Source organism: Giraffa tippelskirchi, chromosome 4 (genome assembly GCF_054371585.1).
Source record: "Giraffa tippelskirchi isolate mGirTip1 chromosome 4, T2T-mGirTip1v1.2.pri, whole genome shotgun sequence".
In the NCBI taxonomy this organism is placed as follows: domain Eukaryota; kingdom Metazoa; phylum Chordata; class Mammalia; order Artiodactyla; family Giraffidae; genus Giraffa; species Giraffa tippelskirchi.
This window is the reverse complement of record NC_137278.1, coordinates 1,210,870-1,233,722: the sequence shown is the minus strand read 5'-3', so window position 1 is coordinate 1,233,722 and position 22,853 is coordinate 1,210,870. Positions and strand designations below refer to the sequence as shown.

General features: G+C 60.6%; 2 protein-coding genes across 2 annotated transcripts; both read right to left on the bottom strand.

The window, feature by feature from the left end:
• Positions 1-6,238: 6,238 nt before the first annotated feature.
• Positions 6,239-10,249, bottom strand: LCN10 (lipocalin 10). Its single transcript, XM_081588275.1, has 6 exons — positions 10,139-10,249; positions 9,389-9,528; positions 7,336-7,406; positions 6,910-7,017; positions 6,588-6,686; positions 6,239-6,267 (listed from the first exon to the last, which is right to left on the bottom strand). The coding sequence occupies exons 1-6, from the start codon at positions 10,247-10,249 to the stop codon at positions 6,239-6,241; spliced, it is 558 nt and encodes a 185-aa protein (XP_081444401.1).
• A 10-nt stretch (positions 10,250-10,259) lies between these two features.
• Positions 10,260-16,536, bottom strand: LOC145544636 (epididymal-specific lipocalin-6-like). Its single transcript, XM_081587504.1, has 8 exons — positions 16,447-16,536; positions 16,166-16,305; positions 12,529-12,599; positions 11,935-12,045; positions 11,562-11,663; positions 11,324-11,349; positions 10,926-11,089; positions 10,260-10,344 (listed from the first exon to the last, which is right to left on the bottom strand). The coding sequence occupies exons 1-8, from the start codon at positions 16,534-16,536 to the stop codon at positions 10,260-10,262; spliced, it is 789 nt and encodes a 262-aa protein (XP_081443630.1).
• Positions 16,537-22,853: the final 6,317 nt, after the last annotated feature.

The window sequence follows — 22,853 nt, the reverse complement described above, 5'->3', positions numbered from 1 at the left end:
TGTCAGTGATGAACACGGCTGTTCCGGGCTTCCCTGGGCACCTGAGTGGCCAGTGAGACAGTGTCCTTGGGCTGCTGCACGTGGTGTGGTGTGGGGGGCCATGTTGTGCCAGGAGTCAGGGCCCCGCTGGGGTGTTGGTGGCAGACTCAGCCCCACCCCGCACCCCAGGGTGCTGACCGCCCCCCACCCCGTCTCCAGGGTGAGCTTGATGGGTCTACAGTAACCCATCCCTGTGCTGGCTGATCATTCAGGACCCTGGAGAGAGACAGGGAAAGCGCCCAGGTGCCCAGGGGCATCACGGAAGGCTGCCCAGGGCTTAGGGTCCAGCCATGCGAGCCGGAGCTCTCCCGGTGAGTTCAGCGGTGTGAGATGAAGCGTGGTGCTGGCTCAGACGCTGAGCATTCGGGGCATCCGACACCGGTGCCGAGGGCGGTGGAGGGTGACGCAGGGTAGGCGCCAAGGGAGACGGAGCCTCCAGGCAGCGAGGGGTCGGGGCGGGCAGGGCTCCACACAGGTCAGCCAGGGCAGCGCCGCTGCTGGTTTGCAGCCACAAGGAAGCGGCCCGAGGACAAAGCGACAGGAAGTGCCTCTGCAGCAAGTGACCTTTACAACCGCAGGGGAGCCGCGACTTTGCTCCCAGCGTCTCTGCCTTCCCTCCAGCCGCAGCTCTCCGTGCCCATGAGGGCGCAGCGCCCGCATCCGTGTGCGGCGTCGGCCGGCAGCCGTCCTGGGCAGACTGGAGCGGGGGGCTGACCTGCAGCCCCGCACTGACCCCAGAGTGGGTCAGGTGGGCCGCTGGCTTCCCAGGGCCAGTTCCGCGACCACCGCCTTCCCATCCTATGAAAGCCGGAGCTCTTTCTGCAACCCCAGTTTCGGGGTTACATCTCCTCTGCTTGGGGGACGGGGCGTGTTGCAGGTTGTGGTCGAAACCACCCCAGAGCGGGCGGGTGCAGCCTGGTGACGCAGCTCGCCCTGAGCCCTGCTCCAGCCGCCAGCTGTGGGAGCACGCTTGTAAAACCTGCTGGTTCGGTTCTGGAGATATGGGAAGGTTCTCTCCTTCCTTTGCCTCCGATGAGGGTAGAGCCGCTCCGCAGTCAGGTCTGATCCCTCCATTACGTGCACTTTAACAGCAGCCTTCTACACACACTTTCCCTGCCATGATTTTATTCATGCCGTGATGCTGTTCATCCCATGTGAACATGTCAGTGACTGTTAGTACATGTGAGGCGCTGTGCAACCTTCAGCAAAATCTACTTTCAGGACATTTCCGTCATCCCAAACAGATCCCCCGGCCCGCCAAGCACCAAACGTCAATCTCGGTCCCACCCCCTCCACCCCCTGGGAACCACCCGTGGACTCTCCAGCGCCGAGGGCTCCCTATTCTGGACGGTTCAGGTAGAGGGCCTGACACAGCGCGTAGCACCTCACGGGCACTGGCCACGGGTGTTGCCTCTCGGAACGTTTGTTCGTTCTTTCTTTTCTAAATGTTATCTTTAGAGAGTTTGAGGACCACATAGACGTGCATGCGCAGTCGTGTCTGACTCCGTGACCCCGTGGACTGCAGCCCGCCAGGCTCCTCTGCCCGTGGGATTCTCCAGGCAAGAGTGCTGGAGTGGGTTGCCGTGTCCTCCTCCAGGGGATCTTCCCGACCAAAGGATCGAACCCACGTCTACCTCAGGGATGTCAAATCTTTCTCTGGCCCTGGGATGTAAGGGATGTGGTTCCAGTTTATGGTCTGTCTTTCCTGCTTTCTACATTTGTCCTATTTTCATTTTGGCCAAGGCAAAAACCAGCCCTTCTGTCTCTGGTGTGACACCGAGGACAGCAGTGTCTGCCCATGGACCACACACACGTATTTACTCGAAGGACTTCATTTTGTACCTGTCATCTTTAATCCATCTGGGATTTCCTTTGCAAATAACAGAAATGCTATTTCAAAAAAAAAGAAAACAAAAATTAACTACTCCCCTCTTAAAAATGTGGCCAACACAAGAAGCGACCTTGTATGAGTTCATTCCTAGGAAACGTCCAGAACAGTGAAGACGGGCAGAAAGCAGACCAGAGGTTGTCAGGGGCTGGGGGAGGGGCCGGGAACCCAGCGCTCTGGGTCGGGGTCTCCCTCTGCGGAGCGAAGGCTGCACATAATTGGGAATAGACTTAACGCTCATCCACGGCTCAGTTTAAATGATGCAAGGTGACATTTTATTAGTTTTAATTTAGAGCCTAAAATATAAAACACTATACAAAATGCGAGAGAATAAAATTTTTTTTAAAAGCGGGGGAAGGGAAGGAAAGTTCTGGGGCCGGGGAGCAGGTCAACGGTGTGGGTCGGGACCGGCGCTGAGGGCAGCTCCCGAGCCGGTTCTCCCTGCAGCCACTCGACACCAAGACTTCCGTCCGTCCGTCGGTCCGGAGCCGGCTCTGCACTCCCCCTCCTCCCACCTGCTCCCCTCCCCGGCTCTTTCCGGCCACCCCGCCTCCCACCTCACCTGCCCTCTGGCAGAAGTCTCTCCCTTCTCTGAGTCTCTGACTCGCCCCCACCCCTCTCACTGCTCAGAGCCGCAGGGCTGGCCGCCCTTGTCTTCCTGGTCACAGCATCAGTGTCCCGTGGAGCCTTGTAGACGCCCCCGGGCTCCCGGCCCTCCCCCATGACCCTGACTCAGTTCCCTGGAGAGCGGGCTCTTCTCTCTCGTCCATCCGCCCCTCCAGGCCGTGAGCTCCTGCAGGGCAGGGACCATCTGCCTTGTTAGCACCACCCCCAGGCCTCACATGGCCCCTGTTCTTCGTGCCGGGGGCACAGTAGCTGAACTATCAACAGAGGGTCTCAGAGCCCCCTCCCGCCTCTGAGCAGCTGACGCTGTGGGCCTGGAGGCTAAGAACAAAAGGTGCCTGTTGGTTCAGAGGCAGGGGGATGCCCAGAATGACCCTGGGCTATCCTCCACGGAGCAGAGTGGGCACTGCCCCCCCTCGTGTTCATCTCCAGCACTGCAGCCCCAGGCAGGAAAAGCAGAGACCAAATCCCTTGTTTGGGGTCCTCCGGGCAGTGCTTCCCCGACAGCTCAGCGGGTAAAGAATCCGCTTGCAACGCAGGAGACACACTGGGAAGATTCCCTGGAGAAGGCAAAAGGCAGCCCCCTCAACATTCTTACCTGAAAAGCCCCATGGATGGAGGAGCCTGGCAGGACATGACAGCAACTCAGCAAGGCAGCGGTTCCCCCAGGGCCCACCCCCAAAGGAGCAGGGCCTGCTGCCTCCTGGGCGAGAGGGACCTCAGCGCCTCTCTCGGCCCCTCCTCCCGCCACTGTCCCCGTGCCCAGGTCACCCCGGAGGCCTCCTCACCTCAACCAGGGCAGGGACGCCACCCACGTCCAAGTGAGGACCCCTAGGTGCCAACAAGGAGGGTCTCGTCCCTGGTCCCTGACGAGTGGTCCAGTCCCTGCCCCCTTCTGCACCCCAGGTCCCCAGCCCCCCACGTCCCCAGGCTGCCCTCTGCTCAGAAGGACCTCAGGAAGCACAAAGCTTTTTCCAAGGACTCGGAGCACAGTGGGTCACGGATGGGGGAGCAAGGCCAACAGACTCTCCTGCAGTCTTATGGGACCTCGGGGACTACCCCGTCTAAGCACCCCCTCTACAGGGGAGTCAGCTGAGGCCTCCTCTCCTGTGGCCCCTCCACACTGGGGAGGGGCCTCCTCCTAGTTCCCGGGGCCCGGAGTGGTGGACACAGGACCCCAGACCCTGTCTTCCCCAGGCCTCTCTAGGGGTGGCCCAGTGGGCACCCTGGCGACCCCCTTCCCACGCTATGGGCCGGGCACATCGCTGGGGGGTCATTATCTCCATCCCCAGCCTCCTCCTTCTCACCCCTCTCCTCTCTCCCTGTGTGCGCACCCCTCTGACCCCCAGCAGGACAGCCAGTGAGTGTGAGTGTGTGTGTGCACGCGTGTACCTGTGCCCTCGTGGGGACGCCCAGAGGAATCGGCCCCTCATGGGAGGGGTGGGCAGGGTCCTCCAGGACCTGAGGGGCTCTCATGTCAGAGTAACCCCCGCAGGAGGGTTGAGGCCAGCTGGGACCAAATCTAGGAGGTGGCTGTTAAAATACAGGGAACAAAACCCAATCCCAGCGCCACGATGAGACCCAGCCTCAGGGTGCAGAGCAGACCAAGATCCTGGGGCAACGCTCTTGCTGGACAGTGGGAAGTACTAAGGCTCCAGGGAGCCTTCGAGGCTCACATAAGGGCCCCTCGGATGTTTGAGACTGAGAGCTCCCAGACTCTAACCATCAGGCCTGGGGAAAGGCGGGTTTCCTGAGGACCCATGGGTGTGGCCCTGGGCACCTGGAGAACGCTGGAGGCAAATGCATGGAAAACCCTCCAAGCCTTGCAAGCATCTCGCAGCTGAGCCTGGAGCCGGGTGGCCTTGGGCCAACCCCCCAGGCCGGAGATGGGCTGAGGGCTGCGCCCACTGGCGCGTGTGCCCACGCCTCCTTCAGAAGTGGCCAAGCACGTGAGCACGTGAAAAAGAAGCATCTCCAAGGACCAAGCACTGGGGCCTCAGAACCGCGCTCCGGGGACCCCACCCCCAGGGGGCCACCCTTCCTCCTCCCTGGACGGGAGTGCCCAGACGGCCCTCCTCTCTCCGTCCACCAGGGAGGCCGAGCGCTGGGCCGGGAGGTACGTGGTGTAGAGGAGGCCCTGCAGGGCTCAGACCATGCCGGTGCGATGGGAGCCCTGGGAGCGGAGAGGTCGGCGGAGGGAAGACCCCCAAGAGAGCTACTGCAGTGGAGGGTGGGGCCAGGCGGTGACTTGGAGGGCGGAGGCCAGCAACACCGGGCGGGCCTGAGCCTTCAGGGGACTCCTGCTCGCTGCCCGCACCCCGTGTGCCCTCGTTGCGGCCACGAGACACGCACCCCGTGGTTGGCCCAGCAGCTGGAGGGCGAGGGCCCCCGAGCCCCCGGGGCTGAGCCGGCCCAAATTAGCCCACCTCCCGCCCCCCAGAGCCGGCAGAGCACCCTTGGCAGAGTCCACAGCTCAGCCCGCCTGCGCCCCCCCAATCTCGAGCTGAGCCCCAGGGGGGCACTAAACACATTTGTCGGGGGGAATTCCCTGGCAGTCCAGTGGGTAGGACTCGGGTGCTTCCACTGCCCTGGCCTTGGGTCCAATCCCTAGTCAGGGAACTAAGATCCTGCAAGTCGAGGAGCAGCCGAAATGGTAACAAACAGAAATACACATGCATGGTTGTTACGCAGCAGTAGCTGACCGATTCATTCCTGTTTCTCTTCTCTGTAGGCGCCCTCATGTCCACAATGACAACCCTCACCACTAAATAAACCTGTCGCTCTAAGACATCCGTCCCCCACCCCGACCTCCGCTCTGGAGCCCATCTCTCCCAGGACACCGGCAGCCCCGCCCACCTCCTCCCCTTCCAAGCGGCCCTGCACCGCCCTCCCCGAACCACCCTGCCCACACCGCCCTCCCCTTCCAAGCGGCCCTGCACCACCCTCCCCGCACCGCCCTCCCCTTCCAAGCAGCCCTGCACCACCCTGCCCGCACCGCCCTCCCCGAACTGCCCTCCCCTTCCAAGCGGCCCTGCACCACCCTGCCCGCACCGCCCTACCCGCACCGCCCTCCCCCGCTGTCTCCGCTGCTCTGGGGGTTTTCAGGCTCTCTCCTCTTCCGGGAAGGCTCCAGCACCACCAAAACTTTCTCAGCTCAAACGTCACGTCCTCCAAGAAGCTCTCCCTGACGCCTCCTCCCCGACCTGCCGCGGTTTGCACTTGGCACCTCTGGACACAGTCCTCAGGGCCCACGACTGAGCCCGGTGACCGTGTTGGCGTCTGCCTCCTCGATGAGAGGTCACACCTCTTTGCTCAAGGCCCTCTCCCCAGCTTCCCGGGAAGTGTCACGGAACGTGGCGGGCGGTGGCAGAGAAGGTACATGGCACGTCACACTGGACCAGCCCCGTCTATTTCCCGGCATATGAGGGCTGGCTGCGCCGTCCAGAGGACCCAGCCCCAGGGTCCCCCCCCAGTCAGTATGCACCCCCACCCCCACCCCTCGGAGACCCTAAAGGACTCTGCTGGGCCCAAGCCCCGGCCCGAGTTCCACACCATCAGTGGCCTGGGGTCTCCAGACCCAGGTCAGCAAGCAGCGGGGTATGAAGCTTGCAGTCTGGAACTCGCTCCCGGGGTCTAGGAGGACCACAAGCCGAGCCTCCCGGGGAGGACCAGGTAGGAGTCCGGCTCTCACGGCAGGATGGTGTGAGCGCAGGAGGCTGCAGGAGAAGGAAGAGTTCATGAGCGGGCTGGGCGTCTCCGAGGGAGCCCACGTCTGCAGGGCACGCGCGGCAGCTCTCCCTGGGGCCTCGGGCCCTGCAGAAGGCAAAGCTGAGCAGCCCTGGCCCCCAGCCGCCCCGCAGGGACCCGGCTCAGACCGCCTTGTGCTCGAGGGGCCCTGGGAAGATAGGATGGTCACGTGCACACGGCTGTGACTTTGTTTAAAAGCGCCCCTGTCGCCCTCTGTCCCTCCGTCCCCACGGGGGCCAGCTCCCCGGCGGCTCGGGGTGGCTCCGGAGCAGTGCCGCCCCCACCTCACCGTCTTTCGGGAGAACAGCCACACGGCTGCTGAGCCCCAGGGCCTCGCACGCATCCACGAACTTTTTCATGCTCAGGAAGCTGCACGTGGGCTGTCTGCCTGCGGGGGGCGGGGTGGCGACCAGAGCCGCAGCATCAGAGCCTCCCGTCGAGGGGTGCCCGGGCCCCCGGCACCACCACCCCCAGGGCACCCCCGGGCTCCGGGTCAGAGAAACACAGTCACTGGTGGGAGACGGGAAGCGTCAGCCGGGAGTGGGGGTCCCTGGACAGGCTCGGGAGGGGCCACCCCGCGGGGCCCGTGGGGCTGCGGCCCCTGGACTCACTGAGGAGCAGCAGGACCCTGGCGGCCCGGCCGGCCCGGCCCAGGCGCAGGGAGACCACGCTGGCGCTGTAGTCGGTGACCATCACGCGGAAGCCCTCCACTCCCCTCACTGGACGGGAGGGGGCACAGCGTCGCCCGCTCTCGCCCTTCCAGAGGCCCCCGGGCCCCTACCACCCGCATGGGGGACCGCCTGGAAGGGCAGCAAAGCCCCCCACCCCCAGGCCCGGGCCCCCGGGCACGCGCCGGCTGAGTCAACCCTGGGCCCCCGTGGGCTGACCGCGTGTCCCGGCGCCTGTCCCCACCGGCGCAAGTTCTCGGGGAGGACTGCTGGGGACCGTGAGCTCAGGGGTCCCATCCAGGGTCCTGGGGGCTCAGGCAGCCCTGGACGGCCCTTCCCCAGACCCCCCGGGGCCCACTGGGTACGCACAGGTGTTCCTGAACACCGGCTTCTTCCTGTCTCTCCGCAGGACTAGGGAGTGTGTCTGGCACCCCCGGGACCTGGATGGGGCAGCGGGCTGTGAGCTGGGGGCCTGGGTCAGGGAGCGGGCTGTGAGCTGGGGGCCTGGGTCGGGGAGCGGGCTGTGAGCTGGGGGCCTGGGAGGGGGAGCGGGCTGTGAGCTGGGGGCCTGGGAGGGGGAGCGGGCTGTGAGCTGGGGGCCTGGGAGGGGGAGCGGGCTGTGAGCTGGGGGCCTGGGTCGGGGAGCGGGCTGTGAGCTGGGGGCCTGGGAGGGGGGAGCGGGCTGTGAGCTGGGGGCCTGGGTGGGGGAGCGGGCTGTGAGCTGGGGGCCTGGGTCGGGGAGCGGGCTGTGAGCTGGGGGCCTGGGAGGGGGGAGCGGGCTGTGAGCTGGGGGCCTGGGAGGGGGAGCGGGCTGTGAGCTGGGGGCCTGGGAGGCCTCTCAGGGCTCTACCGTCCTTGGACTTTCCAGCCGGGACCCAGGCCGGCCCCACCGCTCAGGGGAGGTGCTCCAAGCACCCCTGCCCCCGAGCCCCGCATGGGCTGTGGGGACTTCTCGCAAAGGCCGCCACTTGAGTTTTAGAGCAGGAAGTGATGGGCACTGGGGGTTTGGGGACGGTCCTTGTGGGATTTACAAGCTGACCATGGGTCTGGTCCCCCCGCTGGCCCCCTCCCCTTCCCTGGGCTCAGCCCCCACCCTGGTCCCCCCACCTTGGTCCCCCCACCCTGGTCCCCCACCGGCCCCCTCCCCTTCCCTGGGCTCAGCCTCCACCCAGGTCCCCCCACCCTGGTCCCCCCACCGGCCCCCTCCCCTTCCCTGGGCTCAGCCCCCACCCTGGTCCCCCCACCTTGGTCCCCCCACCCTGGTCCCCTCACCAGCCTCCTTCCCTTCCCTGTGCTCAGCCCCCACCCTGGTCCCCCCACCGGCTCCCTCCCCTTCCCTGGGCTCAGCCCCCACCCTGGTCCCCCCACCGGCCCCCTCCCCTTCCCTGGGCTCAGCCCCCACCCTGGTCCCCCCACCTTGGTCCCCCCACCCTGGTCCCCCACCGGCCCCCTCCCCTTCCCTGGGCTCAGCCTCCACCCAGGTCCCCCCACCCTGGTCCCCCCACCGGCCCCCTCCCCTTCCCTGGGCTCAGCCCCCACCCTGGTCCCCCCACCTTGGTCCCCCCACCCTGGTCCCCTCACCAGCCTCCTTCCCTTCCCTGTGCTCAGCCCCCACCCTGGTCCCCCCACCGGCTCCCTCCCCTTCCCTGGGCTCAGCCCCCACCCTGGTCCCCCCACCGGCCCCCTCCCCTTCCCTGGGCTCAGCCCCCACCCTGGTCCCCCCACCGGCCCCCTCCCCTTCCCTGTGCTCAGCCCCCACCCTGGTCCCCCCACCTTGGTCCCCCCATCCTGGTCCCCTCACCAGCCTCCTTCCTTTCCCTGTGCTCAGCCCCCACCCTGGTCCCCCCACCGGCCCCCTCCCCTTCCCTGGGCTCAGCCCCCACCCTGGTCCCCCCACCGGCCCCCTCCCCTTCCCTGTGCTCAGCCCCCACCCTGGTCCCCCCACCGGCCCCCTCCCCTTCCCTGGGCTCAGCCCCCACCCTGGTCCCCCCACCGGCCCCCTCCCCTTCCCTGGGCTCAGCCCCCACCCTGGTCCCCCCACCGGCCCCCTCCCCTTCCCTGGGCTCAGCCCCCACCCTGGTCCCCCCACCCTGGTCCCCCCACCTTGGTCCCCCCACCCTGGTCCCCCACCGGCCCCTCCCCTTCCCTGGGCTCAGCCCCCACCCTGGTCCCCCCACCTTGGTCCCCCCACCCTGGTCCCCTCACCAGCCTCCTTCCCTTCCCTGTGCTCAGCCCCCACCCTGGTCCCCCCACCGGCCCCTCCCCTTCCCCGGGCTCAGCCCCCACCCTGGTCCCCCCACCGGCCCCCTCCCCTTCCCCGGGCTCAGCCCCCACCCTGGTCCCCCCACCGGCCCCCTCCCCTTCCCCGGGCTCAGCCCCCACCCTGGTCCCCCCACCGGCCCCCCCACCCTGGCCTGCACACCTGTTCAAGGCGAGCACCACCTTCAGCTGGCCCACCTCCTGAACCTGCACAACGGAGGCGCCCAGCTTCCTCTGGCCCCTGCGCGGCAGCATCCCCTGGGCATCGGAGGCCACGGCCAGGACGTACCAGAAGCCTGAGAACTGCGGAGAGAGTGCGGGGCCTGCCGCACGGGCCCGCCCAGCCCTGGTCTCCCAGGACCCACGGGACCCACGGGACCCACAGCCTGGGTGCCCCGCTGCCTCCCTGGCCGTGGAGGCGGATATCCAGCTGCTCTGGGACCTGAGGCGGCGCGGCGCAGGGCCCGGGGCACAGGGGTCAGAGCGTCCTGCCTGCGTGGACCTCGGGGCCTTCTCCTCCAGCTGTCCCCCATCCCACCGGCCCCCCCACAAGGAAGCCCGCTGTCTGGCTCCCCCGCGTCTGCTCAGCCTGTGCCCATGGCCGCCCCCACCGGGACCTTCCGCCTGCTGCGGTCTCCTTATTCCAGGGCCCGCCTGCTCACTCCGCCTCCCCTCCACCCATGGGCTCCTCCGGGTGACTCGGCAGTGCCCGTCTCAGAGCTCCTGGCTTGTGGCCCATGGTCGGCAGTTGAGCTTTGAAGCCCCAGCCTGTCCCCAGAAGAGGCCCTCGGGGACAGCAGACGCCAGCGCCCAGCCCCTCGCCAGCCCGTCCTGGGCTTCAGGGGCCCTCTGCCCACTGCCCGCGCCTACCCTGGCCCCGGCACCTGGTGAGGGGCTGAGCCACGAGGCTCACCTTGCGCCAGTTGAGGTTGTGAGACTCCTGGGGGAGCTGCTCCTGTGCCCGGGAGCCCCCGCCCAGCCCCAGCAGCAGGGCCAGCAAGGCCGGCCGCCAGCCCAGCCCCATCCTCACCGCCTCAGCTGCCCACCTCGGCACCGCGCTTAAATGCCCAGGCTGCCGGCCCTGCCGTGGGCGTCAGCCGACCGCAGCCGTGAGCCAGCCTGAGGGGCCAACGGGGCGGGGTCTTGGGCCCTCCCCAGCACAGGCAGGGCCAGCCCCACCCTTGGCCCTCAGAGCCAGCTCAAGACACCCCAGAAGACAGAGGCCTCGATGATCCCGAGGTCACCGAGTGTCCCCTGGAGCAGTGGCACCTGGCAGGGAGGTTGTTGGTCTCCTGTCCTAGCCCCCCCACCCCTGGGGGGAGAAAGGCTGGACGGGCACTGAGTCACTGCACGGGGCGTGCACGCAGAAAGTGGGGTCTCTGTGCGGACGGGGCTCAGACAGTGCTGGTGCTGACACTAGGGCCGCCTGCGTGATGCCCTCGGCAGGTCCTGATGTGTGTGCACACACGCGCGTGTATGCTCACATATGTCTGTGTCTGTATGCACCTGATATCACCACGAGCAAGAGGTGGCCCCCAGCCTGCTCCTGCAGGACTTCAGGACACAGGACGACAGACAGACTCTGGCTCTCTGGGGCCCCAGGCCAGGAAAAGCCAAGCTCTCACGCCCTGGGTGCCCCAGCCCAGCGCCCTGCCCACACGTCACCCAGACCGCAGGGTCTGGCTCCAGTTCAGGCGTACCGGCCTCCTGTCGGCCCAGGGCCCAGGTGACCCCCGGGAGGAGCAGCAGCCTCTGGCCCAGGGCCCTGCTTGGACACACGCCAGACGCCCCGGGAGGGTTTGCGGAGCTGGTTTATTCGAACCCACAGCGAGAGCCCCTGGGGGCAGGCGGCCCCCACCGGCCCCTGGGCGGGTGGGCAGGAAGGGCAGCATCCGGCCAGCCTCCTCCGGGCCCCTGGGGGCTGCAGCGTTCACTGGGAACCAAGAAGGGCAACGGCACCCTGGACTCACCCGCAGAGGCGTCTGCTGCCCCGGGGCCCCCAGCCCCGCCCTCGGTGGAGCCTCTGGATGAGAGGAGCCCGGGGCCCCCAGGCCCCTCCTGCCGCACGGAGGGGAGGGGGCGCGGGGAGGCCGCTTACCGGGAAGACCTTGTGTGCGCAGGTGACTGGGGGGGAAAGGGGCCGCGGTGAGGATGGCCGGCCCCTCGCCCACCGGCGCCCAGGGCCCCACGCACCGCCTGCCCCATCCACCCCGCAGGCCTGATGCTGGGCGGGGAACAGCGGACCCCTCGGAGCCCCCCTGAGCTCGGCCTGACTCCCCGAGGCCAAGAAGGTCCCCAAGCTGGCAAACGGCCCCCTGGCATCTGACGACACTCACGGTCCCTCTGGAGCTCAGCCTGCTGCTGCGACAGGAAGCCCAGGCTCCGGCTCCACCTGGCGAAGCGGCCCAGGGCCTCCTGACTGGCCAGGGCCGTCCGGCCTGTGGGGTTGGGGGAGAGCCGAGCAGGAGTGGGGGAGAGGAGGGGCCACCCCGAGAAGCCGACAGATGGCGGGACTGTGCTCCCTCTGAGCCAAGGCTCGTGGCCACGTGCAGCCCCCTGCTCGCCCCCTCCAGGCAGGCTCACTCCTGCCGCCGGGGGACTCAAGCAGGGAGGGGCTGTGCGTGGGGAGGGGGCGCCCGGGAGGCAGGCGCAGGGCCGGTGGGCTGGTGGGAGGGGGGCGGAGCGGGCGCTCAAGGCCCGTGCACTCACTGTACAGCTCCACCGTGCTGAAGGCCTCCTCCTGGACCTCCAGCTGCGTGAACACTATGGCGTAGTCCCTGAAGTTGGTGCCCAGCACCCGGTACTCCAGCACGCCAAGGGCTAGAGACAGGTGCCCCCAGTGGGGGCGTCAGACCTCAGCAGACCAAGAGCCCCCAGGCTCTGTCCCCTCGGTCTCCCGCCCCCACCCAGCCCCGGCATACGGGGTCTCCAGGTGGTCGAGGGATGGCAGGTGAGCCCCAGCTTACCCCGGGTCACCCTCCTCAGATCCAGTCCCCACGGGGGCAGAGTACACCCCCACCCACGCCCACTCTCCCCAGACAGCATAGCTGGGGGGCTGGGGTCCCGCTGAGCTTCCAGCCGAGGTCAGGCCCTCTGTCCTCAGGACTGGCACCGAGGACCTCCCAGTTCCCGGAGGAGCGCCCCTGGAGCTGGGATGGGGCGGCCCCTCCCCATCCCGAGGGGCTGACCCCGTGCACAGAGGCCTGGGGATGCAGCTGGGGGCAGAAGGCAGCCGGGCAGCGGTCAGGGGGCTGGAGGAGCCCCCACGCTGCCCGGCAGGACCGCGGTGGCCGTCACCCTCACAGGGATTCCCGAAGGCCCATCCGGGGGTTTGTCTCCGCAACTCCACAGCCTGCAGATGGCATCTCTCCAGCCTGGAGCAGAGAAGGACCCATCGTCACCCAGGTCCAGGTGCAGACCAGGAGACAGGCTTGGCCGCCCAGACCCGGCCAACATGGCTGCGGCAGGGCTCTGCCTCCCCCTCGGGGGCCGCAGTTACCCAGAAACCCTGCTCTCAACCGCAGGTGACCCGTTGGGGCCGCAGGCTTGCCAGGGACCTGCAGAATGCAGAACTGGCTCTGTTACCTCCCGAGGGACCTGTTTTGCCAGATCCACATGCAGAAACCTTGGGAGCGCTGCCGAGGGCATGCAAGGAGCCTGAGACAAACAGGGTCTGCAGTTTGGGGTAAAGCGACTTCACCTCTAAAGGGGCCAGTGTCCCTAAGCCGTCAACCCGTACAATGAGCAGACTGCCTTCTGTGAGCGCTGCAAGGTGAGCTCACGTCCAAGTTCCCTGCAAGACCCAGGAGTCACGAGGAAAAGCCCGAAAGGAGCATCACCAGCAAGAACCAGCCGATCACCGAACAATGTGGACTGCGGAGCCACGAGAGGGAAAGCAACCGGACCCACTGGCGCAAAAGCAGACTGATGGAAGGAACAGAGCAGAGAGGCCAGAAATGAAGCGAAATGCCCAGGAGGTTAGTGCGCCACGAAGTGACCATCTCCGGCCGGTGGAGGAAGAGGGGCCCCGGCAAGGGGTGCGGGGCAGCTGGGCGCCCACCAGCGGTCACACCTCGCAGGTCCCCAGGGCGTAGCCCCGAGCAGGTCAGAGATCAGAGGCCTCTCAGCTCCAGGGAGGTGGAAAGAGCTCCTAACAGCTACATCACAAGACCCAGAGGCCCTAAAAAGAAGCTAGTGTTACAGCTACACAAACACAGAAAGAAGTCTTCCTACCAAAAACTGCTCGGAGGTGTAAGAATGACAGACTGGGAAATAAATTTGCAGCTAACCTTTGTTACAGACAATGGCCAAAACCACCGATACCCAAGCATTCTCGTGAGTCAATAAAAACCTACCCTGGGGAAAAATATGCAAAAGATATGAACAGACTGGGCTGGGGAGGAGCCCCAGAAGGAACAGGCCCCGAGATGCCTGCTCCCCTGTGATCAGAAGAGGCAGCAAAAACAACCTGGGGCCCAGCTGTCACCTATCAGATGGCCAAGAACGCAGGGCAAGCAGACACCCAGTCCCACACCAGCTCGGGGCGCCCGCCTCATGTGACATGGAGAAAGGACAGACGCACTTCAGCTCCTAGGGATTTGTCCCTCCCAGGCCAGTGCACCAGCGTCCACACCCCAAAGTGTTTCCAGTTACGAAAGACTGGAGACCACTGTCTGTCCGTCAGCAGAGCCCTGGAAGGCAGCCCAGGGGAGTATTACTTGGCTGTGAAAAAACGAGTTTCTCAAAAAAAGGTCACATAGAGTCAGCAGATGACCCAAAATTCCCACAATCTGGGTGTGTCTCCAAAAGAATTGAAAACAGGGTCTCAAAGAGACATTCGCACACCTGTGTTTACAAAGCCCAAAAGCTGGAAGCAATCCAGACATCAATCAATGGATGAAAGGGAGCTAGATGTGGACCATCCCTGAAGTGGAATATTACTCAGCCCTCAAGAAGGAAATCCCGACACAGGCTGCAACACGGGTGAACCTGGAGGACACTATGTTCTGTGAAATAAACCAGACATGAGACAAACGTAGGGGCCTCCTACCACTTCCTCACCTCAGTGGTAAAGAGTCTGGCTGCCAGTGCGGGAGACAAGGGCTCGGTCCCCGGTCTGGGAGGATCCCACATGCCGCAGCGCGACTGAGTGCATGCCCTAGTGCCCACGTTCCCAAACAGAAGAGAGGCCTGTGCAGCTGAGAGGAGCCCCCACCCTCCGCCACCAGAGAAAGCCCACCAGCAACAGAGGCCCAGCAGAGCCCGAGCGAACGCAGAGACATCAACAAAATTTTTTCTTTAAAAAAAAGACTAGTGCAGGATCCACTCGTGTGAGGCCCTAGAGGAATCAAACCCGCAGAGACGGAAGTAGATGGTGCTGCCCGGGGCTGCGGGAGGGGACGGGGAGTGAGTGTCTGGCGGGGACAGGGGGTCAGTTCCAGAAGGTGACAAGTCACGGAGACGGTGGCGAGGTTTGCACAGCGTGAATGTGTTCGATGCCCTTGAACTGTGTGCTTAAAATGGTTAAGACGGTGAATTTTATGCTATGTTTATCTTACCACAGCTTTTAAAACTTTAAGAAAGGCACAAGAGAATAAAAATCTTAAATGTTTCAAAAGAGGGCAGAGACCCCGGGGGGCTGACACCAAACTGTGGCTTGCCTGCGTATTTAACAGACTTGCATGTGGTTGCACGTTCCTGAACATCTCCGAGGAGCCACCACAGATCAAAGCCAAGGGCTGCCTGTTGGGAGGGGTCCTGGCTAAGGAGGGGGAGGAAAGACCCCTGCTGTCCACCTCCCATTCTCCTTTGTCTGCACGGCACAGTTTGTGGGATCTTTGTTCCCTGGCTAGGGATCGAACTGCGGCCCTTGGCACTGAGGGCACAGAGTCCTAAGCCTTGGACTCCCGGGAAATTGCCATGGGACTCGGATTTTTGAATCAGGTAAATGTGTTTCCTATTCGAAGACCAACACGTGAAATTCACCTTAAATAACAAAGAGAAGCGCCCTCTAGCCTGTCCTTCAGCCCTGCTGTCAGTGTGCGTCCTACAGCTGGGCCCTGGGCCCCGCCGCCCTCCGCCCCGGCGTGGCCGAGGTCCTCAGGCACACGCGCCTCCACGCAGCAGGGAGCGAGGCCGCTGACCGATGACACCCACAAGCGGACCCCAGAAAGGGCCGGGAGACCCCCGCCCCACAAGCGCCCGCGTCCCCTCACTGTCCACGGCTGTCCCACGGGGCCCTGGCCTTCCGGATGCCAAGTTTCCGTGTTTGGATGGCTTTTTGCCAGCTTAGTTAGGACTCTCTGAGCCACGTGGCTCTGGGGCTACAGCCCACGATGCGTGTGACCCTGGGCTCACCCAGAACGGCAGGGCCCCCGCCCCAAGCCCGATGTCCTCTGTCCTGGCTTGTCCACGGCCAGGCCAGCCTGGCTGGGCGGCAGCCCCAGCAGACTCGGCTGCGGGAAGGATCAGGGCACCTGGGGAGCAGGGCAGACAGCCTCCTCTCGGGACGGGGCTGCCTGTCCGCTCAGGCTGCGTAATGACCCCAGGGCTGGGATGGCGCCCCACCAGCCATCCCAAGCGACAGGAGGGGGCCTGGACACTTAGGTGACGCAGGTCCTCGGGGCTTTGTGATCTCCGGGCTCCCCCAGGGCCCCCCGGACCATGTGGGCGCCGCTCAGGAGGGCCTTGAACAAAGAAGCGGCCTCTCCCGCTGACCAGACCCACTTGCAAGTTGCCCAAGGGCCGGGGCAGAGGGGCGGTCAGAGGCTGTGCTGGCTTCGCTGGAGAAGGCGTGAGTCCCACCCAGGGCCCCGCCCCCGGCCGGAAGCCCCAGAACCAGACCCCGGAGACCCGGCGGAGGGTGGAGCTCAGAGCAGACCCCGGTGCGGAGGGAGGGGAGAGTGGGCTGGCCACCCAGCCTGCCCCCCACCCCCCCCACCTGTGCCGGGAAGCCCGCATCTTCAGGGTGTTCTGGGACGTCAGCATCACCTCGACCCCCTCGACGCTCTTTGTGGCCTTCTCCAGCGCGAAGTCCTTCTCCCCCGAGGCCACGGCAAGGACGTACCAGGACCCCATGAGCTGAGGGAGGGGGCACAGGTGAGGGGCCAGTCCCTCCAGCCCCAGCCCAGCCTCCTGCAGCCCACATGGTATGGGGAGCCCTGGGGGAGCCCAGAGATCACAAAGGCCTGAGGACCCGTGCCGGTGCGGGGAAGCCGTCACCTGCTGAGGGTCCAGCCTCCCCAGCCACACAGCTTGGGCCCGGGGCGCCGAGACCAAAGCCAGCAGGGTGGCCAGCAGCACAGCACTCATCCTCCCGAGGTCCACACGCCAGCGACCTGCCCGGGCCCAGGTGAGCAGCCCTCCCGCCTCGGGAAGCCCATTTATATGGCTCTGAACGCAGTGCTGTGGGCGGCCGCTCACCGCCGGGCTGCCTCTTGCCACTCTCCTCAGCCTCCAGCCACACCAGAGAGCAGGTAGGGGTCGGGAGCGTGTGCGGGGCCCCTTCCACATGGACACCTTCATGCCACCCTGGCTTCTCCAGCTGCCCTTCACTTGGAAGTTTCCAGAATGTGCATCCTGCCCCTGGCTGCACCATCCCCTCCCTTCCAGGGAGCCAACCCTCTCTCGCTCAGTCTAGGAGGGCCAGAGACCCTGCTCTTGAGCCCAGGCCAAGGTCACGTCTGAGAAGAGAGGCAAGAACAAACAGTTCCTCCAGAAGCTGCGGTTTGGGGTATCTGTTGTTTTAAGCATTGAAAATACAAAAATTCCCACCCCCATTTTTTTTGAAAGCTCCCACCCACTCCCGGTCCACCCACCTTCCTGCCCGGCTGGCCCTTGTCTCCTGCCCCGCACGGCCAAGCACCTAACTGGAATGCCCTGTGCCTTCCGCTGCCCACCCACCCATCCGGACCTGCCCACTCTCTGGGCAGCCTCACTCTGATGCCTCCCACCTCTGCTCACCATGAGCCTGGCCGGGCCCCCAAGGCCACATGAGAGCTTTCCCTGGACCTGGGCTGCCCACTCTGGGTCACTGGAGACCCTGCCTGGGAGCAGAGGTCAGAGGGTTCGGCAGGATCTGTCTGAGGCCCCAAAACCCAAGCGGAAGTCGCTGGGAGGATACCCTCCCAGGGAGGGGGGCCCTGCAAACCACAGCTCCCAGAATCCTCTGCTGGCTGGCTTCCAGGGTGCTATGGACACAGGACAGGCAGCTTGGAAGGTGACGAAAGATGAAGCCATCTGTCCTGCTGGGCCTTCCCAGGAAGGGGCTCAGATAAGCCAGTGCCCCACCCCTGCTTGGAGATAGGACGCGCTCTGCAGGAAAGGGGACCAAAGAGAGCCCATCACACACAGACCTGCAGCGAAGCGTCGCCCTGCCCCCAGGCCCGGAGGACATCAGCCTAAGCTCGGATGGGGTGGTCCCCACCTGACCACCAGCCTCCCAGACGCCTGACGGGAGAAAACAACAGTGAAAGACAAAAACATCATCCCAACCTTCACGTTAACCTTGTTCATTATTTTTTCAAGTAGAGTTTCCTGAAAAAACACCTGGGAGATGAAGACTAGGTGAGCGGGACAGCAGAAAAAAGCAGATGCTAGAAGCAGACCCATTGGGCTTCCCTAGTGGCTTAGTCGGTAAAGAGACCGCCTGCAAAGCAGAAGACCTAGGTTCAACCTCTGTGTTGGGAAGATCCCCTGGAGAAGGAAATGATAACCCACTCCAGTATTCTTGTCTGGAAAATCCCATGGGCAGAGGAGCCTGGTGGGCTACAGTCCACGGGGTCACGGAGTCGGACAAGACTGAGTTACTTTCATTTTATGACTTTTTATTTTTTTATTTTAATTATTTTATTGAAATATAGTTGATTTACGGTGTTATGTTAATTACTGCTATACGGAAAGTGATTCAGTTTTACATATATGTGTATGTATCAGTTCAGTTCAGTCGCTCAGTCGGTCCGACTCTTTGCGACCCCATGGACCACAGCACACTAGGCCTCCCTGTCCGTCACCGACTCCCAAACTCATGTCCATTGAGTCAGCGATGCCATCCGGCCATCTCATCCTCTGTCGTCCACTTCTCCTCCCGCCTTCAATCTTTCCCAGCATCAGGGTCTTTTCCAATGAGTCAGTTTTTCACAACAGGTGGCCAAAGAATTAGAGCTTCTTTTATATATATACACACACACACACACATTCTTTTTTTTTATTTAAACTTTTTATTTTCCGCTGGGGTATAGCCAATTAACAATATCGCGATGGTTTCAGGTGAACAGGGGGACTCAGCCTCACGCATACGCGTACCATGCTCCCCAAACCCCGCCCCTTGCAGGCGGCCGCATGACGCGGAGCAGAGTTCCCTGTGCTGCATTCGCAGCAGGACCTTGTTGGTTATTGTCCGCACAGGACTTTAGTTGGGGGGAGTGTACTCAGACAACTCAGACGGCAGCATAGGCTGTGAAAACAGCTAAGATTACTCTGCTTAATGAGGTGAGAACCATATTTGAAACTGTATTGCATTTTCACAAAACATTATAAACTCTAAAGATGAAACTATAAAAAAGGCAGTTAAAGAACATCTGTGTAACACAAGATAGTGACCATTATTAAAACTCAATCTCTGCAGTCCTGCAAAAAAAGAAAAAAAGCAACCACACAAATCATGAAAAATAGAAACCTCACGTATCTTGTAAGTAAAAAACCCCAAAGTCCACCAAAGATCTCTCTCGAGCCTCGTCTTAAGACTTCCTGGAGAACTAAGAAAGACTGGAGAGGAGAGGAGATGGACAAGTGCCCGAAGATTGAGCTGAAACAGGTCCAGAACTTGGACGAGGGACGCAGAGCAGCCGCCAGGATGGGCCCACAGGGGCACCTCGGGGCTCCGTGGCAACTTCAGAAAGGCATCACTTTGGGGGAGGGGGAGCATTAGAAAGGGCAAGAGTGCTTTTCCACACTGGGTAGTGGAGTAAAATAAACACCTGTAAATGTAGGATCCTTCAAGACAACAGACAGCCAAACTTCACACACACACCAGCACCCAAATGCCACCCATTAGAGAGCGTCCATTGAGGAGACGCTTATACAGTCAGCAAAAACAAGACCGGGAGCAGACTGTGGCTCAGATCATGAACTCCTAATTGCCAATTCAGGCTTGAACTGAATAAACTAGGGAAAACCACTAGACCATTCAGGTATGACCTAAGTCAAATCCCTTATGGTTGTACAGTGGAAATGACAAATAGGTTCAAGGGAATAAATCTGACAGACAGATGCCTGAAGAACTATGAATGAAACTTCATGACATCCTACAAGAGGCAGTGTCAAGACCACCCCCAAGAAAAACAAATGAGAAAAGGCAAAATGGTTGTCTGAGGAGGCCTTACAAATAACTGAGAAAAGAAGAGAAGTGAAAGGCAAAGGAGAAAAGGAAAGATATTCCCATCTGAATGCAGAGTTCCAAAGAATAGCAAGGAGGGACAAGAAAGCCTTCCTCAGTCATCAATGGAAAGAAATAGAGGAAAACAACAGATTGGGAAAGACTAGAGATCTCTTCAAGAAAATTAGAGATACCAAGGGAACATTTCATGCAAAGATAGGCTCGATAAAGGACAGACATGGTATGGACCTAACAGAAGCAGAAGAGATTAAGAAGAGGTGGCAAGAATACACAGAAGAACTGTACAAAAAAGATCTTCACGACCCAGGTAATCACAATGGTGTGATCACTCATCTAGAGCCAGACATCCTGGAATGCAAAGTCAAGCAGGCCTTAGGAAACATCACTACGAACAAAGCTAGTGGAGGTGATGGAATTCCAGTTGAGCTATTTCAAATCCTAAAAGATGATGCTGTGAAAGTGCTGCACTCAATATGAAAACACAGTTGGAAAACTCAGCAGTGGCCACAGGACTGGAAAGGTCAGTTTTCATTCCAATCTCAAAGAAAGGGAATGCCAAAGAATGTTCAAACTACTGCACAACTGCACTCATCTCGCACACTAGCAAAATAATGCTCAAAATTCTCCAAGCCAGGCTTCAACATATGTGAAATGAGAACTTTCAGATGTTCATGCTGAATTTAGAAAAGGCAGAGGAACCAGAGATCAACTTGAAAACATCCGTTGGATCACAGAAAAAGCAAGAGAATTCCAGGAAAGCATCTACTTCTGCTTTATTGACTACACCAAAGCCTTTGACTGTGTGGATCACAACAAACTGTGGAAAATTCTTCAAGAGATGGGAATACCAGACTGCCTTACCTGCCTCCTGAGAATTCTGTATGCAGGTCAAGAAGCAACAGTTAGAATCAGATATGGAACAACAGTTCTGTTCAGTTCAGTTCAGTTGCTGAGTCATGTCCGACTCTTTGCGACCCCATGAATTACAGCATGCCAGGCCTCCCTGTCCATCACCAACTCCCGGAGTCTACCCAAACCCATGTCCATCAAGTCAGTGATGCCATCCAACCATCTCATCCTCTGTCGTCCCCTTCTCCTCCTGCCCCCAATCCTTCCCAGCATTAGGGTCTTTTCCAGTGAGTCAACTCTTCACATGAGGTGGCCAAAGTATTGGAGTTTCAGCTTCAACATCAGTCCTTCCGATGAACACCCAGGACTGATCTCCTTTAGGATGGACTGGTTGGATCTCCTTGCAGTCCAAGGGACTCTCAAGAGTCTTCTCTGACACCACAGTTCAAAAGCATCAATTCTTTGGTGCTCAGCTTTCTTCAGCGTCCAACTCTCACATCCAGACGTGACCACTGGAAAAACCATAGCCTTGACTAGATGGACCTTCGGCAAAGTAATGTCTCTGCTTTTAAATATGCTATCTAGGCTGGTCATAACCTTCCTTTGAAGGAGTAAGCGTCTTTTAATTTCATGGCTGCAATCACCATCAGCAGTGATTTTGGAGCCCCCCAAAATAAAATCTGACACTGTTTCCGCTGTTTCCCCATCTATTTCCCATGAAGTGATGGGACCAGATGCCATGATCTTAGTTTTCTGAACGTTGAGCTTTAAGCCAACTTTTTCATTCTCCTCTTTCACTTTCATCAAGAGGCTCTTTAGTTCTTCTTCACTCTCTGCCATAAGGGTGGTGTCATCTGCATATCTGAGGTTATTGATATTTCTCCCAGCAATCTTGATTCCAGCTTGTGCTTCCTCCCGCCCAGCGTTTTTCATGATGTGCTCTGCATATAAGTTAAATAAGCAGGGTGACAATATACAGCCTTGACGTACTCCTTTTCCTATTTGGAACCAGTCTGTTTTTCCATGTCCAGTTCTAACTGTTGCTTCCTGACCTGCATACAGGTTTCTCAAGAGACAGGTCAGGTGGTCTGGTATTCCCATCTCTTTCAGAATTTTCCACAGTTTGTAGTGATCCATACAGTCAAAGGCTTTGGCATAGTCAATAAAGCAGAAATAGATGTTTTTCTAGAACTCTCTTGCTTTTTTGATGATCCAGCGGATGTCGGCAATTTGGTCTCTGGTTCCTCTGTCTTTTCTAAAACCAGCTTGAACATCTGAACATTCACGGTTCATGTATTGCTGAAGCCTGGCTTGGAGAATTTTGAGCATTACTTTACTAGCGCGTGAGATGAGTGCAATTGTGCAGTAGTTTGAGCATTCTTTGGCACTGCCTTTCTTTGGGATTGGAATGAAAACTGACCTTTTCCAGTCCTGTGGCCACTGCTGAGTTTTCCATATTTGCTGGCATATGGAGTGCAGCACTTTCACAGCATCAACTTTGAGGATTTGAAATAGCTCAACTGGAATTCCATCACCTCCACTAGCTTTGTTCGTAGTGATGCTTTCTAAGGCCCACTTGACTTCACATTCCAGGATGTCTGGCTCTAGGTGAGTGATCACACCATCATGATTATCTGGGTCATGAAGGAAAGGAGTATATTAAGGCTGTATATTGTCACCCTGCTTATTTAATTTATATGCAGAGTACATCATGCGAAATGCTGGGCTCAATGAAGCACAAGCTGGAATCAAGATTGCCAGGAGAAATATCACTAACCGCAGATATGCAGATGACACCACCTTTATGGCAGAAAGCAAAAAGGAACTAAAGAGCCTCTTGATGAAAGTGAAAGAGGAAAGTGAAAAAGCTGGCTTAAAACTCAGCATTCAAAAAATGAAGATCATGGTATCCGGTCCCATCACTTCATGGGAAATAGATGGGGAAACAGTGATAGACTTTATTTTCTTGGGCTCCAAAATCACTGCAGATGGTGAATGCAGCCATGAAATTAAAAGATGCTTGCTCCTTGGAAGAGAAGCTATGACCAACCTAGACAGCATATTAAAAAGCAGAGACATTACTTTGCAGACAAAGGTCCATCTAGTCAAAGCTATGGTTTTTCCAGTGGTCACGTATGGATGTGAGAGTTGGACCATAAAGAAAGCTGAGCACCGAAGAATTGATGCTTTTGAACTGTGGTGTTGGAGAAGACTCTTGAGAGTCCCTTAGACTGCAAGGAGATCCAACTAGTCAATCCTAAAGGAAATCAACCCTGAATATTCATTGGAAGGACTGATGCTAAAGTTGAAGCTCCTATACTTCGGCCACCTGATATGAAGAACTGACTCACTGGAAAAGACCCTGATGCTGGGAAAGATTGAA

Excerpts from the sequence above, each read along its gene's own strand:
- LCN10 (XM_081588275.1), bottom strand. The coding sequence starts at position 10,249 with ATGGGGCTGGGCTGGCGGCCGGCCTTGCTGGCCCTGCTGCTGGGGCTG. Across the intron at positions 7,407-9,388 it reads GTGGTGCTCGCCTTGAACAG|GTCCCGGGGGTGCCAGACAC; the intron begins GTGTGCAGGCCA and ends TGCCCCATCCAG. Across the intron at positions 6,268-6,587 it reads GGCTGTTCTCCCGAAAGACG|CCTCCTGCGCTCACACCATC; the intron begins GTGAGGTGGGGG and ends CTTCTCCTGCAG.
- LOC145544636 (XM_081587504.1), bottom strand. The coding sequence starts at position 16,536 with ATGAGTGCTGTGCTGCTGGCCACCCTGCTGGCTTTGGTCTCGGCGCCC. Across the intron at positions 16,306-16,446 it reads GGAGGCTGGACCCTCAGCAG|CTCATGGGGTCCTGGTACGT; the intron begins GTGACGGCTTCC and ends CCCCTCCCTCAG. Across the intron at positions 11,350-11,561 it reads GGCTGAGCTCCAGAGGGACC|TCACCTGCGCACACAAGGTC; the intron begins GTGAGTGTCGTC and ends TTTCCCCCCCAG.